Here is a 15,506-nt window from a genome sequence, read left to right as displayed (position 1 = left end):
TATTTGACAGAATCTAGATTGGCTATGCACACACACGCACGTACATCAGACATACACGTTACCACCAGAGACCAAGGGAAAGAAAACTCTGGTTCTTATAGGACAGTAGGGGGCAGACATGCGCCTAAACTGAGCGCTACTCGCCCATAAAGCCTCCAAAGAAGAAGAAGAAGAGTTTTCTCTGTGTGGGACTCAGCTGCTGGACGGTGTGTTAGCGTGTCTGAGCTGAATATCTGAGTGTGTGCAGCAACAATGTCTTCAGTTCAGCATCTGAGAGAGTTTATCAGCCAGCGACTAACTGCTGCCGCCGAAGAAATATTCTCAGAGTTTGAGAAAACCATCGTCCAGTACGAGGAAGAGATCGGCCGTCAGCGCAGACTGCTGGATATCAGCTGGAAACCGCAAATAAACTTCCACAGAGTGGGTAAGTAAGGCTGTGTGGAGGAACAGGGCTGCAGCTCTGAGCTCCGCTCCGGTTCTGTTGGGCTTTAACGGGCCTCATCCTGAATCCGCTGTTTCTGTCAGCCTGAACGGCTTTTACATCCTCCGCTCGAGGCCTGCCATGATAATCACGAGCATTAAAAAAAAAAAAAAAAAAAAAAAAATCAACATTGAGATCGCGATTATTCACAAATTTCATTGAAAAACAAAGTTTTTATTCCACTTCTCTGTACGGATGCAGTCTCCACGCATAACTCGGCTCATTTTACGGACCTGTGGTCCAGCAGAACCAAGCAGCCGGACATCTGACGGTGTGACACATCCGGCTGCAGCTGCATGTTAAAACTCCATTTTTATTTTCAGTTTTTTCTTGCTTCTGCTACCTTGTATGGTCCCGTCCACAGAGGAGAGGACTAGTTACGTTTGTTGACTTCATTCAGTTGTTTCTCATATTCACACAAGTTTTCATGCTGTGGTAAAACAGGGCGTCTTCTCCCTGTCCAGGCTTCATGTGGGACAACCTGACAACATTCATGGTGGCATTTGGAGTAAATCTCAGGTTAAATAACATAAAAGTGATAACTTCGACCCAAGCTCTCACCAAGCTACTCTCTGCTCACTGTTTTTAAATGCGCCATAAAAACAAACCTTGACTTGTCTTGTTATGACTCAGCCTCACTGCAGCTGTGTTTTTGTTATTCTCCTAATGCCCTAACTTATTTAAACCTCTTTGCTGCTTTATTAAGAAAGCACATTAATTGTTTCATAGATCTGCTGCAGTTAAATAGTTAAATGATTTAGTGAAATAATCAAATTGTTTAATGAGTTTAAATCTAAACATTGATGATAACTATTAAAGGAGAATTCCGGCCATTTTACAAACATATCCCATCTGTGTGAGACCCAGGGAAGTTTGCCAAAGGGAAAACCGCAAGAAATTTTCACGGCTGCTGTACGTAGCACAGCTAGCACACATTTCCCATCATGCCTCTGGCTGACACAGCATCCCAGTGAAGCTGAATAATCAGAAGCAGCCTGAGTCTCAGTGAGAAGGGACGAGTCCTCCCAGCTGGGGAACAGGAGGGAGCAGCAGCACAGCTGTTTTCCTGCCGTTTGCTCCCAGTTCAAAGCCACTTTCAAGCCTTTTCCCAAACTGACACAACCGTGAGTGAGAAAGGCGGAAGCTCAGAGGAATATAAATAGGGTTTCAGGCACTCACACAGAACTCACACAGAACTCACTCTGAACTCACTCTGAACTCACTCTGAACTCACTCTGAACTCACTCTGAACTCACACAGAACTCACTCTGAACTCACTCTGAACTCACTCTGAACTCACTCTGAACTCACTCTGAACTCACACAGAACTCACTCTGAACTCACTCTGAACTCACTCTGAACTCACTCTGAACTCACTCTGAACTCACACAGAACTCACACAGAACTCACTCTGAACTCACTCTGAACTCACTCTGAACTCACTCTGAACTCACTCAGAACTCACTCTGAACTCACTCTGAACTCACTCTGAACTCACACAGAACTCACTCTGAACTCACTCTGAACTCACTCTGAACTCACTCTGAACTCACTCTGAACTCACTCTGAACTCACTCTGAACTCACACAGAACTCACTCTGAACTCACTCTGAACTCACACTGAACTCACTCTGAACTCACTCTGAACTCACTCTGAACTCACACAGAACTCACACTGAACTCACTCTGAACTCACACTGAACTCACTCTGAACTCACACAGAACTCACTCTGAACTCACACTGAACTCACTCTGAACTCACTCTGAACTCACACAGAACTCACACAGAACTCACACAGAACTCACTCTGAACTCACTCTGAACTCACACTGAACTCACACAGAACTCACTCTGAACTCACACTGAACTCACACTGAACTCACACAGAACTCACTCTGAACTCACACTGAACTCACTCTGAACTCACTCTGAACTCACTCTGAACTCACACAGAACTCACACTGAACTCACTCTGAACTCACTCTGAACTCACACTGAACTCACTCTGAACTCACTCTGAACTCACACTGAACTCACTCTGAACTCACACAGAACTCACTCTGAACTCACTCTGAACTCACTCTGAACTCACACTGAACTCACTCTGAACTCACTCTGAACTCACACTGAACTCACACTGAACTCACTCTGAACTCACTCTGAACTCACTCTGAACTCACTCTGAACTCACTCAGAACTCACTCTGAACTCACACTGAACTCACTCTGAACTCACTCTGAACTCACTCTGAACTCACACAGAACTCACTCTGAACTCACACTGAACTCACACTGAACTCACACAGAACTCACACAGAACTCACACAGAACTCACACTGAACTCACACTGAACTCACACAGAACTCACTCTGAACTCACTCTGAACTCACACTGAACTCACACTGAACTCACACTGAACTCACACTGAACTCACTCTGAACTCACTCTGAACTCACACTGAACTCACTCTGAACTCACTCTGAACTCACACTGAACTCACTCTGAACTCACTCTGAACTCACTCTGAACTCACTCTGAACTCACTCTGAACTCACACAGAACTCACACTGAACTCACTCTGAACTCACTCTGAACTCACACTGAACTCACTCTGAACTCACTCTGAACTCACACAGAACTCACTCTGAACTCACACTGAACTCACACTGAACTCACACAGAACTCACACTGAACTCACACTGAACTCACACTGAACTCACTCTGAACTCACTCTGAACTCACTCTGAACTCACTCTGAACTCACACTGAACTCACTCTGAACTCACTCTGAACTCACACTGAACTCACTCTGAACTCACTCTGAACTCACTCTGAACTCACACTGAACTCACACTGAACTCACTCTGAACTCACACTGAACTCACACTGAACTCACACAGAACTCACACTGAACTCACACTGAACTCACACTGAACTCACACTGAACTCACACAGAACTCACACAGAACTCACTCTGAACTCACACAGAACTCACACAGAACTCACACAGAACTCACTCTGAACTCACTCTGAACTCACTCTGAACTCACTCTGAACTCACACAGAACTCACACAGAACTCACACAGAACTCACACAGAACTCACTCTGAACTCACTCTGAACTCACACTGAACTCACACAGAACTCACACAGAACTCACTCTGAACTCACACTGAACTCACACAGAACTCACTCTGAACTCACTCTGAACTCACACTGAACTCACACTGAACTCACACTGAACTCACACAGAACTCACTCTGAACTCACACTGAACTCACACAGAACTCACTCTGAACTCACTCTGAACTCACTCTGAACTCACACTGAACTCACACTGAACTCACACAGAACTCACACAGAACTCACACTGAACTCACACTGAACTCACACTGAACTCACACAGAACTCACACTGAACTCACACAGAACTCACACTGAACTCACACAGAACTCACACAGAACTCACACTGAACTCACACAGAACTCATACAGAACTCACTCTGAACTCACTCTGAACTCACTCTGAACTCACACAGAACTCACTCTGAACTCACACTGAACTCACTCTGAACTCACACTGAACTCACTCTGAACTCACACTGAACTCACTCTGAACTCACTGAACTCACTCTGAACTCACACAGAACTCACTCTGAACTCACTCTGAACTCACTCTGAACTCACACTGAACTCATACAGAACTCACTCTGAACTCACACAGAACTCACACAGAACTCACTCTGAACTCACTCTGAACTCACACAGAACTCACACAGAACTCACTCTGAACTCACTCTGAACTCACACAGAACTCACACAGAACTCACACTGAACTCACACTGAACTCACACTGAACTCACACTGAACTCACACTGAACTCACACAGAACTCATACAGAACTCACTCTGAACTCACTCTGAACTCACACAGAACTCACACTGAACTCACACTGAACTCACACTGAACTCACACAGAACTCACTCTGAACTCACTCTGAACTCACTCTGAACTCACACAGAACTCACACAGAACTCACACAGAACTCACACAGAACTCACTCTGAACTCACTCTGAACTCACTCTGAACTCACACTGAACTCACACTGAACTCACACAGAACTCATACAGAACTCACTCTGAACTCACACAGAACTCACACAGAACTCACACAGAACTCACACTGAACTCACACAGAACTCACTCTGAACTCACTCTGAACTCACTCTGAACTCACACTGAACTCACTCTGAACTCACACAGAACTCACACTGAACTCACACTGAACTCACACTGAACTCACTCTGAACTCACTCTGAACTCACACTGAACTCACTCTGAACTCACTCTGAACTCACTCTGAACTCACTCTGAACTCACTCTGAACTCACTCTGAACTCACACTGAACTCACACAGAACTCACACAGAACTCACTCTGAACTCACTCTGAACTCACTCTGAACTCACACAGAACTCACTCTGAACTCACTCTGAACTCACACTGAACTCACACTGAACTCACACTGAACTCACACTGAACTCACTCTGAACTCACACAGAACTCACACAGAACTCACTCTGAACTCACTCTGAACTCACACAGAACTCACACAGAACTCATACAGAACTCACTCTGAACTCACTCTGAACTCACACAGAACTCATACAGAACTCACTCTGAACTCACACAGAACTCACACAGAACTCACTCTGAACTCACTCTGAACTCACACTGAACTCACACAGAACTCATACAGAACTCACTCTGAACTCACACTGAACTCACACTGAACTCACTCTGAACTCACACTGAACTCACTCTGAACTCACTCTGAACTCACTCTGAACTCACACAGAACTCACACAGAACTCACTCTGAACTCACACTGAACTCACTCTGAACTCACACAGAACTCATACAGAACTCACTCTGAACTCACTCTGAACTCACTCTGAACTCACACTGAACTCACTCTGAACTCACACTGAACTCACACTGAACTCACTCTGAACTCACACTGAACTCACTCTGAACTCACTCTGAACTCACTCTGAACTCACACTGAACTCACACTGAACTCACTCTGAACTCACACTGAACTCACTCTGAACTCACTCTGAACTCACTCTGAACTCACTCTGAACTCACTCTGAACTCACTCTGAACTCACACAGAACTCACACAGAACTCACTCTGAACTCACTCTGAACTCACACTGAACTCACTCTGAACTCACACTGAACTCACACTGAACTCACACAGAACTCACACTGAACTCACACAGAACTCACTCTGAACTCACACTGAACTCACTCTGAACTCACACTGAACTCACACAGAACTCACACAGAACTCACTCTGAACTCACTCTGAACTCACACAGAACTCACACAGAACTCACTCTGAACTCACTCTGAACTCACACAGAACTCACACAGAACTCACACTGAACTCACACTGAACTCACACTGAACTCACACTGAACTCACACAGAACTCATACAGAACTCACTCTGAACTCACTCTGAACTCACACAGAACTCACACTGAACTCACACTGAACTCACACTGAACTCACACAGAACTCACTCTGAACTCACTCTGAACTCACTCTGAACTCACACAGAACTCACACAGAACTCACACAGAACTCACACAGAACTCACTCTGAACTCACTCTGAACTCACTCTGAACTCACACTGAACTCACACTGAACTCACACAGAACTCATACAGAACTCACTCTGAACTCACACAGAACTCACACAGAACTCACACAGAACTCACACTGAACTCACACAGAACTCACTCTGAACTCACTCTGAACTCACTCTGAACTCACACAGAACTCACACAGAACTCACACTGAACTCACACTGAACTCACACTGAACTCACTCTGAACTCACTCTGAACTCACACTGAACTCACTCTGAACTCACTCTGAACTCACTCTGAACTCACTCTGAACTCACTCTGAACTCACACTGAACTCACACAGAACTCACACAGAACTCACTCTGAACTCACTCTGAACTCACTCTGAACTCACACAGAACTCACTCTGAACTCACTCTGAACTCACACTGAACTCACACTGAACTCACACTGAACTCACACTGAACTCACTCTGAACTCACACAGAACTCACACAGAACTCACTCTGAACTCACTCTGAACTCACACAGAACTCACACAGAACTCATACAGAACTCACTCTGAACTCACTCTGAACTCACACAGAACTCATACAGAACTCACTCTGAACTCACACAGAACTCACACAGAACTCACTCTGAACTCACTCTGAACTCACACTGAACTCACACAGAACTCATACAGAACTCACTCTGAACTCACACTGAACTCACACTGAACTCACTCTGAACTCACACTGAACTCACTCTGAACTCACTCTGAACTCACTCTGAACTCACACAGAACTCACACAGAACTCACTCTGAACTCACACTGAACTCACTCTGAACTCACACAGAACTCATACAGAACTCACTCTGAACTCACTCTGAACTCACTCTGAACTCACACTGAACTCACTCTGAACTCACACTGAACTCACACTGAACTCACTCTGAACTCACACTGAACTCACTCTGAACTCACTCTGAACTCACTCTGAACTCACTCTGAACTCACACTGAACTCACACTGAACTCACACTGAACTCACTCTGAACTCACTCTGAACTCACTCTGAACTCACTCTGAACTCACTCTGAACTCACACAGAACTCACACAGAACTCACTCTGAACTCACTCTGAACTCACACTGAACTCACACTGAACTCACACTGAACTCACACAGAACTCACACAGAACTCACTCTGAACTCACACAGAACTCACACAGAACTCACACAGAACTCACACAGTTTTCTCGGTTGATGTCTGGTCGGACTGGGTCTGGTGAGGGGGAGGAATGGGGGTTGTTTGCCTCGCTGCTGTGTCCTTCAGTCTAATCTGTACAGTCATGTTTGGGTTTGCCGTCCCAACAGCATGACGTAAGTGTGCACCAAGTAATCTGCATGCAGATCTGCATGGGCGATAGGCCATGGGCCCTCTACGTACTTTGGTATCTCTCCCAGTCATATGCATGTTAAAATAGATGGATGAATTAATAATAATTGCTCTAGTACAAAACTAAATTCATTATATGTATCTCTGGTGCTCTTAAAGTACCGGCCAATGATCACTCAGTCTGTAGATAAACGTATTGTTTGGACTGTCCTCACTCTCAGGGCTGACTGAGAGAAGAAGGAATCAGGGTTGAGAAGAGATACTCTTTGGGTGCGAGCATTTATGACAAAGAGAACAACTTATAAACTTAAGTTGGGAACATTATGGCTGAAAAAGCATTTGGAGCTTTTAATCTCTGTGATTCATTATTTACTATGCCTGCATATCTGATCTTTAGTTAGAAACCTTGTTCTCAGGCCAGGCCTCCAACTTTATTGATCTTTTCTTTTTCTCTTATGTAGGTCTCTTATTAGTGACGTAAAAGTTGATGCTGAAAAAAAAACTAATTTCTGTCAATGAATTTTGGGATTAAATCTACCAAAAAACATCTTCCAAAGATATTTTCTGTCTAATGTTCTGAGCTTATCTATCACTTTGTCCTCTCTGTCAGATTCACAGTTATCATGGAAAATATGTTTAAACAAAGACAAACCTTTTTTATTTCTCTCTTTTTTTCTAATTTCTTCCATTATCTATTCCCCCTAAACTTTTTGCACGCTTATGATTAGGTTAGGCTCAAGCTCGTGCTAATGCTATCTTGATATTAGGCCAGGTCAATTGGGATCTTGCCAAATATGCTTATGACTAGGCTAGGCTACTGCTGGTGTTAATATTGATGTTAAACTCTGTTAGCTTAAGAGGCTTCTGCTCTTAGGTTGGGTTAAAAAAAATGCTAATTTGATGCTAGGCTAATTTAGCTTGTTGCTCTTGTGATTGCTAGTTTGGAGTTAGATTGATATTAGTTTTAGTGCTAATACCGTAAATGCTATTTTATTGCTAAATTAGAGCCAGAATAATGCTCAACCTGTTTTGATGTGACTCAAGCTAAAGGTGTTGAGTATCTGAAACAAGCTAACAAACCTACGTTTCTGCTCACCAGCCAGTTGATTGTTGCATCTCTGCTGTTAAGAGTGTTAAAACTTAAGATTTTCTCGTATCTGTGCACCTAAATAATTAGTCTCATTCACATTAAGTTTCACCCTCATATCTGTGGAACCCTTTTTATTACTTATAACTACAGTCTTTGTTATTTAGTGATGGTGTAAATAACCATTTCCTTGTGACCTTTTGTCTTTCCAGAGCTCCCACAGTATTATCTCTGTGAGGAAGAGATTCCTGTCAACCTTGAGAAGGACTCCAGTCTGGACCAGGAGGAACCAGAACCTCCACAGATTAAAGAGGAACAGGTGGAAGTCTGCACCAGTCATGAGGAACAGCAGCTCTTACTGAAGCAGGAGACTGATAACCCTACGGTGACCCTAACTTATGAGGAAAGTGACCGTAGTGAAGCAGAACCAACAAATGTCCAGCTCCATGATCAGAGCCAAGATCAGGAAGGAAGTGGGCGTGAATCAACTGGAAATGCAGAGCTGAGGCCAAAGAAGAGGCGTCACAGTAACGATGGAGACAACTCTTCCATGTCAGAAAGTCACCGTAACACCGCGAAAGGTAAAGCATCTTTAAAACTTTAATAATGAATCAGCAAGACGTTATTCATCACCACAGGGGGTTTTACATGTTACAGCAGCATCACAGAAAACAGACTCAAAACCAGCACCATGTACAGTAATACTTACACACAGATATAATCTGAAGATGGTGTTACACACAGTGAAACTAAACCAGCAGCAAGCTTACTTAGCAGTCAAAATCTAGCAAAAGGCAGTTTGGTACACAAGACAAATGTTACTTATTCTGGATGAATCAAGGAGTTCACATTCTGTCCAAAAGTTAAAAACACACAGAGCTAACACACTACCTGGGCTGACAGGACAGATGATGTAAGAGGAGGATGCCCTGCGTTTCTTGGTAGATGGTGGTCGCTGGAGTCCTGGCGGGATAGAGACATCCTTTGGAGACCTTGGGTGATGTGGAGTAAAGGGTCTGGTGAGGGGGGAGGGCTGGGGGTTGTTTGCCTCGCTGCTGTGTCCTTCAGTCTAATCTGTACAGTAATTTTTATGTCCACATTAGCTGAGATCCCGTGCAGAAAGATCTGAGTTAATCCTTTAGTACATGAAGGCTTCACAGCCTGCACAGGAGCTATAATGGAGTCAATAAATTCCTCGTTGTTACGAATGTCTTGCAGCGTTTCAATCCTCTTCTCGAGCTGTGCTACCTTTGCAAAGAGTAGCTCACACTGTGTGCAGCTCACTGATACTGCAGGGTTAGGAGACATTGTTCTGTCCGATTCTCTTTGTAAACAGGAGGGCTGATACCGTTTACAAATATACAATTAAAAGAAAAAGAATAAAATTATATCCAAGACTTGTAGAAAGAAGTAGAATGATTTAAAAGCGAATAAAGCAGTAAGCGGCAGGAGGAAGCAGAGACACGTCCTGCACTCTTCAGAAGCAGGAAGTTGAAGAGTTATATGGCAAAGAGAAGAGGTCCCAGTACTGATCCTTGGGGGACCCCAGTGGCGAGATGGTGCGCTGCAGAAGTGTGACCAAGCCAAGATACTTTGAATGACCGACCAGTGAGGTATGATTCAAACCAGGAGTGTGCTCTCCCTGTGATGCCCCCGCTAAAGAGTATGAACAGAAGGATACAATGGTTGACAGTGTCAAACGCAGCCGATAGGTCGAGCAGGATCAGAACCGATGATTTAGCTGTTGCTCTGGCTTCTTGTAAGGCTTATGTCACAGCCAACAGAGCCGTTTCAGTGGAGAGTCCACTTTTAAACCCAGATTGGTTTGGATCAAGGAGGTTGTGTTGTGAGAGGTAATCAGTGACCTGCTTAAAGACGCCCTTTCAATGGTTTTAGACAGAAACGGGAGGAGAGAGACCGGCCGATAGTTCTCCACATGAGTTGGAGGGAGGGAAGGTTTCTTGAGCAGCGGTATAACCCGAGCTTGTTTGAATGTGGTAGGAAATGTGCACAATGTCAGTGAACAGGGAATACACAAAATGTGTCCTCCGCTTTAACCCATCCAGGTTGGCACCTGTTGAACACACATGCACACGCACAGGGTCACACACTCATAGAGACTAGGTCCGGCACGGTATATGTATTCGTACCGAACCGTCACGGTACGGGGGTCACGGTTCGGTACGCGCATTTCCACGCAGAATACACACGGTACGGAAGTTTTCTGAACGCGGAACTGTTATTTTGCAAGAGTTTCCTTCAGGACTCATTTAAACACTGCCACATGCAAGCTCTGATTGGTCCGTAGAGATATACACTTTCGGACAGAGTAGTTATAGGAACGCAGTTATCAGAACTGTCCTACTCGAATTTCGTTCTGATAACTGTCCTTCCCCAGCGGAGCTGTTTCAGTCTGCATTTGCACATGAGTCGGGACTGATGCGCCGCGCGCAGCCATCCGTCATCAGTGACGTGTTAGCCGTTAGCCGTTTAGCGCCACATTCAACAACTAAACAGAACAAAACAAAACCCGAGAGAAGAAAAAACACCACAAAGAAGCTAATATGGAGAGCGGGGATGCCACCGTCTTCATGGTCTGCATGATGGTGATATTAATCATGGACGATCACATCAGGCGTCTAATATCGAGGCTGGAAGAGCTCACAGAGAGTCAGGATCAAGCGCAGGCGATACTTCTTCATTTCATGAAGGAAGAAAGGAGAGCAGCGCGCCGCAGACAAAGGAGACAACGTGTAAGTTTAACTTATTAAACACGTGCCGGTTCTGTCTGTGTGGTATGAGGAAACATTTCAGCCGTGATAGCATGACGTGGGGCGTAGCTACCGACCACCACACACCTCCGTCAGATGCGTTCTATAGAACCATGAAAAGACCCGACCAATTACGTCTCCCAAATGTGTTACAACAACCCCTGGATACGAATACATGCAGAGCAAAAAAAATTACCGAAGCAATTGGAATTTACATCGCATCTGCTACGCGCCCATATTCCACTGTAGAAGAGGCAGGATTCAGATATCTATTACATGTGCTCGAACCTCGCTACACGCCTCCTTCAGCACTATACCGAAAATGTACCGAACCGTAGGGTCCGTACCGAGGTACGTACCGAACCGTGAGTTTTTTTGTACCGTTCCACCCCTAATAGAGACAGATGCCAACCTGGAGCGGTGGCAGCCAATCACAGCGCCCGGTTCACTGATGTGTTATGGGATAGTTTCCCGTGGGAGTCTGTTACCGCCCCCTTTGTTTTTCTGGTGTTTATGTGAAGGTGGCTGAGCGTGCAACAGCTGACGGTCAATGTTGAGCCTTCTGAGTTCCAGTTCAGTCCCCACTGATACAAACCCAACAATGAAGCTTTTGGAGGTGACAGATGTGTTGTAAATGAAGTTTAAAGCGTACAGAGTTAAAGGAAAAGGGCAGAGCGTCAGTGGTGCGGACTACCACATCAGACCCACTGCCAGGTGGCCTCACATACTTTGTTCTGCTGGCGAAGTAATTTATGATCCATGTAGTCAGGTTGTTTTTTTTATTTCTGATCATCCTGAGGTGTGACTGCTGCTCTGACCCATGACTACTGACCAAGCTGCAGAAATGTAGCATCACTTCACCTCTGGAACTGTTATGTAAAGCCCAGAGCAGACCGAAACCCGTCATTATTATTATTATTATTATTATTATTATTATCATCATTGACGGGTCAACATCTAACTGACATACTCACAAGATTATAAAGCTTTCACAAAATCTTTGTGTCTTCTTACTTTGATTTACTTTATTTATTAGTTTGTGTGTCATGAGGCTGTCTTGATGCAGTCTGTCACAGTAAGCATGAGCTAAACCAGCCTGTGGCTTTTATATAAATGTTACCTGCACAGAACCTGATATCTGAGACTCTGATTGTCAATCAAGCTAAAAGCAGTTATCAATGAGATCACTGTATCTCTTTTGATGGTTCGAATGATCGTCCTTCTGGAGCTGAGGAATGACCCGGCATGCTGTGCTGGCTGCTCATGCACCTTATTCCTGTAACCTGCCACTCGCAGCGCTTCAAAGGACAGGAAGAGCGTACGATCACGTGCACTGTTGTGTGAAGGTCTCATTTACTCATCAGACCTTCAAAACTTCAGGCTCAGTTGGACATATAATTAGTCTCATTTGCATATTTTACGGTTCACCACATATCTGTCGAACACTGTCGACATTTCAAACTAAAATGTTTCTTGTCAGATCTTAGATTCATCTGTCATCGTGTTATTAACCTTTGGTTTTGTCCCTTTTCCCCCAGACCTCTCACAACAATATGTCTGTAAGGAGGAGGAGATTCTTACTGACCAGCAGTTCTTTAACCACGAGAGCAACTCCAGTCTGGACCAGCAGGAACCAGAACCGCCACAGTTTAAAGAAGAGCTGGAGGAACGCTGCACCTCTCAAGAGGAAGAGTGGCTTGAACTGAAACAGGAGACTGATATCTTATCGGTGACTCCTACTTATGAGGAAAGTGAACTAACCAGTGAGCAGCTCCTCTCTCAGAACTCCTCTGTAGCTGAGAGACAAGAAATGGAAAAAAACTTGAGAGACGAAGAGTCTGAATCAACTCAAAATGCAAAGCTGAAGCCAAATAAGAGACGTGGGAGAAGCATAAATCACAGTAACGATGTGATCAATGAGAGTCAGTTTAATGCCGACACAGGTGACCAGGCAGTAATATGTCAAGTTTGTGGAAAAGTCTATATGAATCACTCTGAGTTGAGGGCCCATTGCAGAATGCACACAGGTGAGAAACCATATTCTTGTGAAATATGTAAGAAAGCTTTCAGGTATAATAATGGTTTGTTGGTCCACATGAGGACTCACACAGGTGAGAAGCCTTACGTTTGTAAAACCTGTGGGAATAGATTTTCTCAAAGGTCAACACTTCAAATGCATTTCCGAATCCACACAGGTGAGAAGCCGCATTCATGTGTAATGTGTGATAAAAGTTACAGTCAAAGGAGTCAGTTGAATGTCCACATGAGAACTCACACAGGCGAGAAACCTTACGTTTGTAAAACCTGTGGGAAAAGATTTTCTGGAAGGTCAACACTTAAAAGGCATTTGCGAATCCACACAGGTGAGAAGCCGTACTCCTGTTCTACTTGTGGGAAAGGTTTCATACAGAGTGGTACTCTGCAGCAGCACATGAGAACTCACACAGGTGAGAAGCCGTACTCATGTGAAACATGTGGTCAAAGTTTCATACAAAGTGGTAGTCTGCAACATCACATGAGAACTCACACAGGTGAGAAGCCGTTTTCATGTTCTACATGTGGTAAAGTTTTCAGTTGCAGCAGTAGCTTAAACGTTCACATAAAACTTCACACAGGTGAGAAGTCATACTCATGCAAAACATGTGGCAAATGTTTCAGTCGGAGTGGTACTCTGCAGTATCACGAGAGAACTCACACAGGTGAGAAGCCGTACACGTGTGAAACATGTGGGAAAGGTTTCATACAGAGTGGTACTCTGCAGCAGCACATGAGAACTCACACTGGTGAGAAGCCGTACTCATGCAAAACATGTGGCAAATTTTTCAGTGAGAGTGGTAATCTGCTGCATCACATGAGAACTCACACAGGTGAGAAGCCATATTTATGCAAAACATGTGGCAAATGTTTCAGTCGGAGTGATACTCTGCTGCATCACATGAGAACTCACACAGGTGAGAAGTCGTACTCATGTGAAACATGTGGCAAATGTTTCAGTGAGAGTGGTAATCTGCAGCAGCACATGAGAACTCACACAGGTGAGAAGCCTTATCTATGCAAAACATGTGGCAAATGTTTCAGTCGGAGTAATACTCTGTTGTATCACATGAGAACTCACACAGGTTACAGTCCTAAAACATCTGTAAAAAATAACGTGAATGACTTTAATGGATGCAGAGAACAACCCTGAATCCAGCTGGGACGCTGTGAAAAATATACATAAAAACAGAATGCAATGATTTAAGAAGCTCATATTCAAATCTTTATTCACAATAGACTGTAGAGAACATGAAATGTTGGGATGGGGCAACAAAAGAGATCAGATAAACTGTATCACAAAAACAAAAATAGTTTCTTTAAAAGTCCTCTTCAATTATCTGGAGGGTTTCAAAGACCAACCAGTTACTCATGATTGATAGGATGGATGATTTGGATGTCTAGCCAAAGGCTACAAGACGGTTCTGACACTACTAATGTCTCGCTTTGTGTTTTTACATGTAAAGTCATTTATGGATTGTGAACTCTTGCATTCAGGTTTTGCTCCCTCCCAACTGGACTCATTGTTTCATCTTGTGTTTTTATTTGCTTGTATTTTGTGATTTCATCAACTTTTTAATGTTTAAGAGTTGACAGATTGATAAAGAAACAACGTGATTTTGTAAAATGTTTTATACTAATAAACTCATTTCTAAGAACGTTTATGTTTTGTTTTTAAATAATTTCATCTTCCTTTGTGTGTTTTACCATCTGCTGAATTTGAACAAAGCTTCGTCATAGCAGAAATAAACCGGAATGCCTGCTCGTTCTTGTGTTTGATAGGCTCTGCATTTACTGCCAGTTCAGGTGTTATTCTCCCTGTCAAAGAAACATACTTCCCAAACGTCCTGGGGTCCGTTTCACAAAGCAGGTTCAACAAACTCTGAGTCTATTCCTGATCTCTGAGTTGATCTACTCTGAGATAGAAAACTCTGAGTTTTCGGTTCCAGAAACGCTGATTTGAGTGAGTTTAATCAACTCTGAGTAGGCTCACCTTGAGTTTTGCGAGTGCGCCACAACTTTAAAAAGCCAGCATCAATGGAGCCCCGATTCGATGAGTCACTATGGCAATGGTGAAGAGGAGGGGCTACGTTTTTCA

General features: G+C 43.9%; 1 protein-coding gene across 1 annotated transcript; it reads left to right on the top strand.

The window, feature by feature from the left end:
- Positions 1-179: 179 nt before the first annotated feature.
- LOC142382562 (uncharacterized) lies at positions 180-15,066 on the top strand. The gene is made up of 3 exons (XM_075468584.1): positions 180-424; positions 8,816-9,184; positions 12,913-15,066. The coding sequence occupies exons 1-3, from the start codon at positions 253-255 to the stop codon at positions 14,559-14,561; spliced, it is 2,190 nt and encodes a 729-aa protein (XP_075324699.1). The 5' UTR covers positions 180-252; the 3' UTR covers positions 14,562-15,066.
- The last annotated feature ends 440 nt before the right edge of the window (positions 15,067-15,506 follow it).

The sequence above is a fragment of the Odontesthes bonariensis genome, chromosome 1 (assembly GCF_027942865.1).
Source record: "Odontesthes bonariensis isolate fOdoBon6 chromosome 1, fOdoBon6.hap1, whole genome shotgun sequence".
Lineage (NCBI taxonomy): Eukaryota > Metazoa > Chordata > Actinopteri > Atheriniformes > Atherinopsidae > Odontesthes > Odontesthes bonariensis.
The sequence above is the reverse complement of the archived record's forward strand: the minus strand, read 5'-3'. Positions and strand labels throughout refer to the sequence as shown.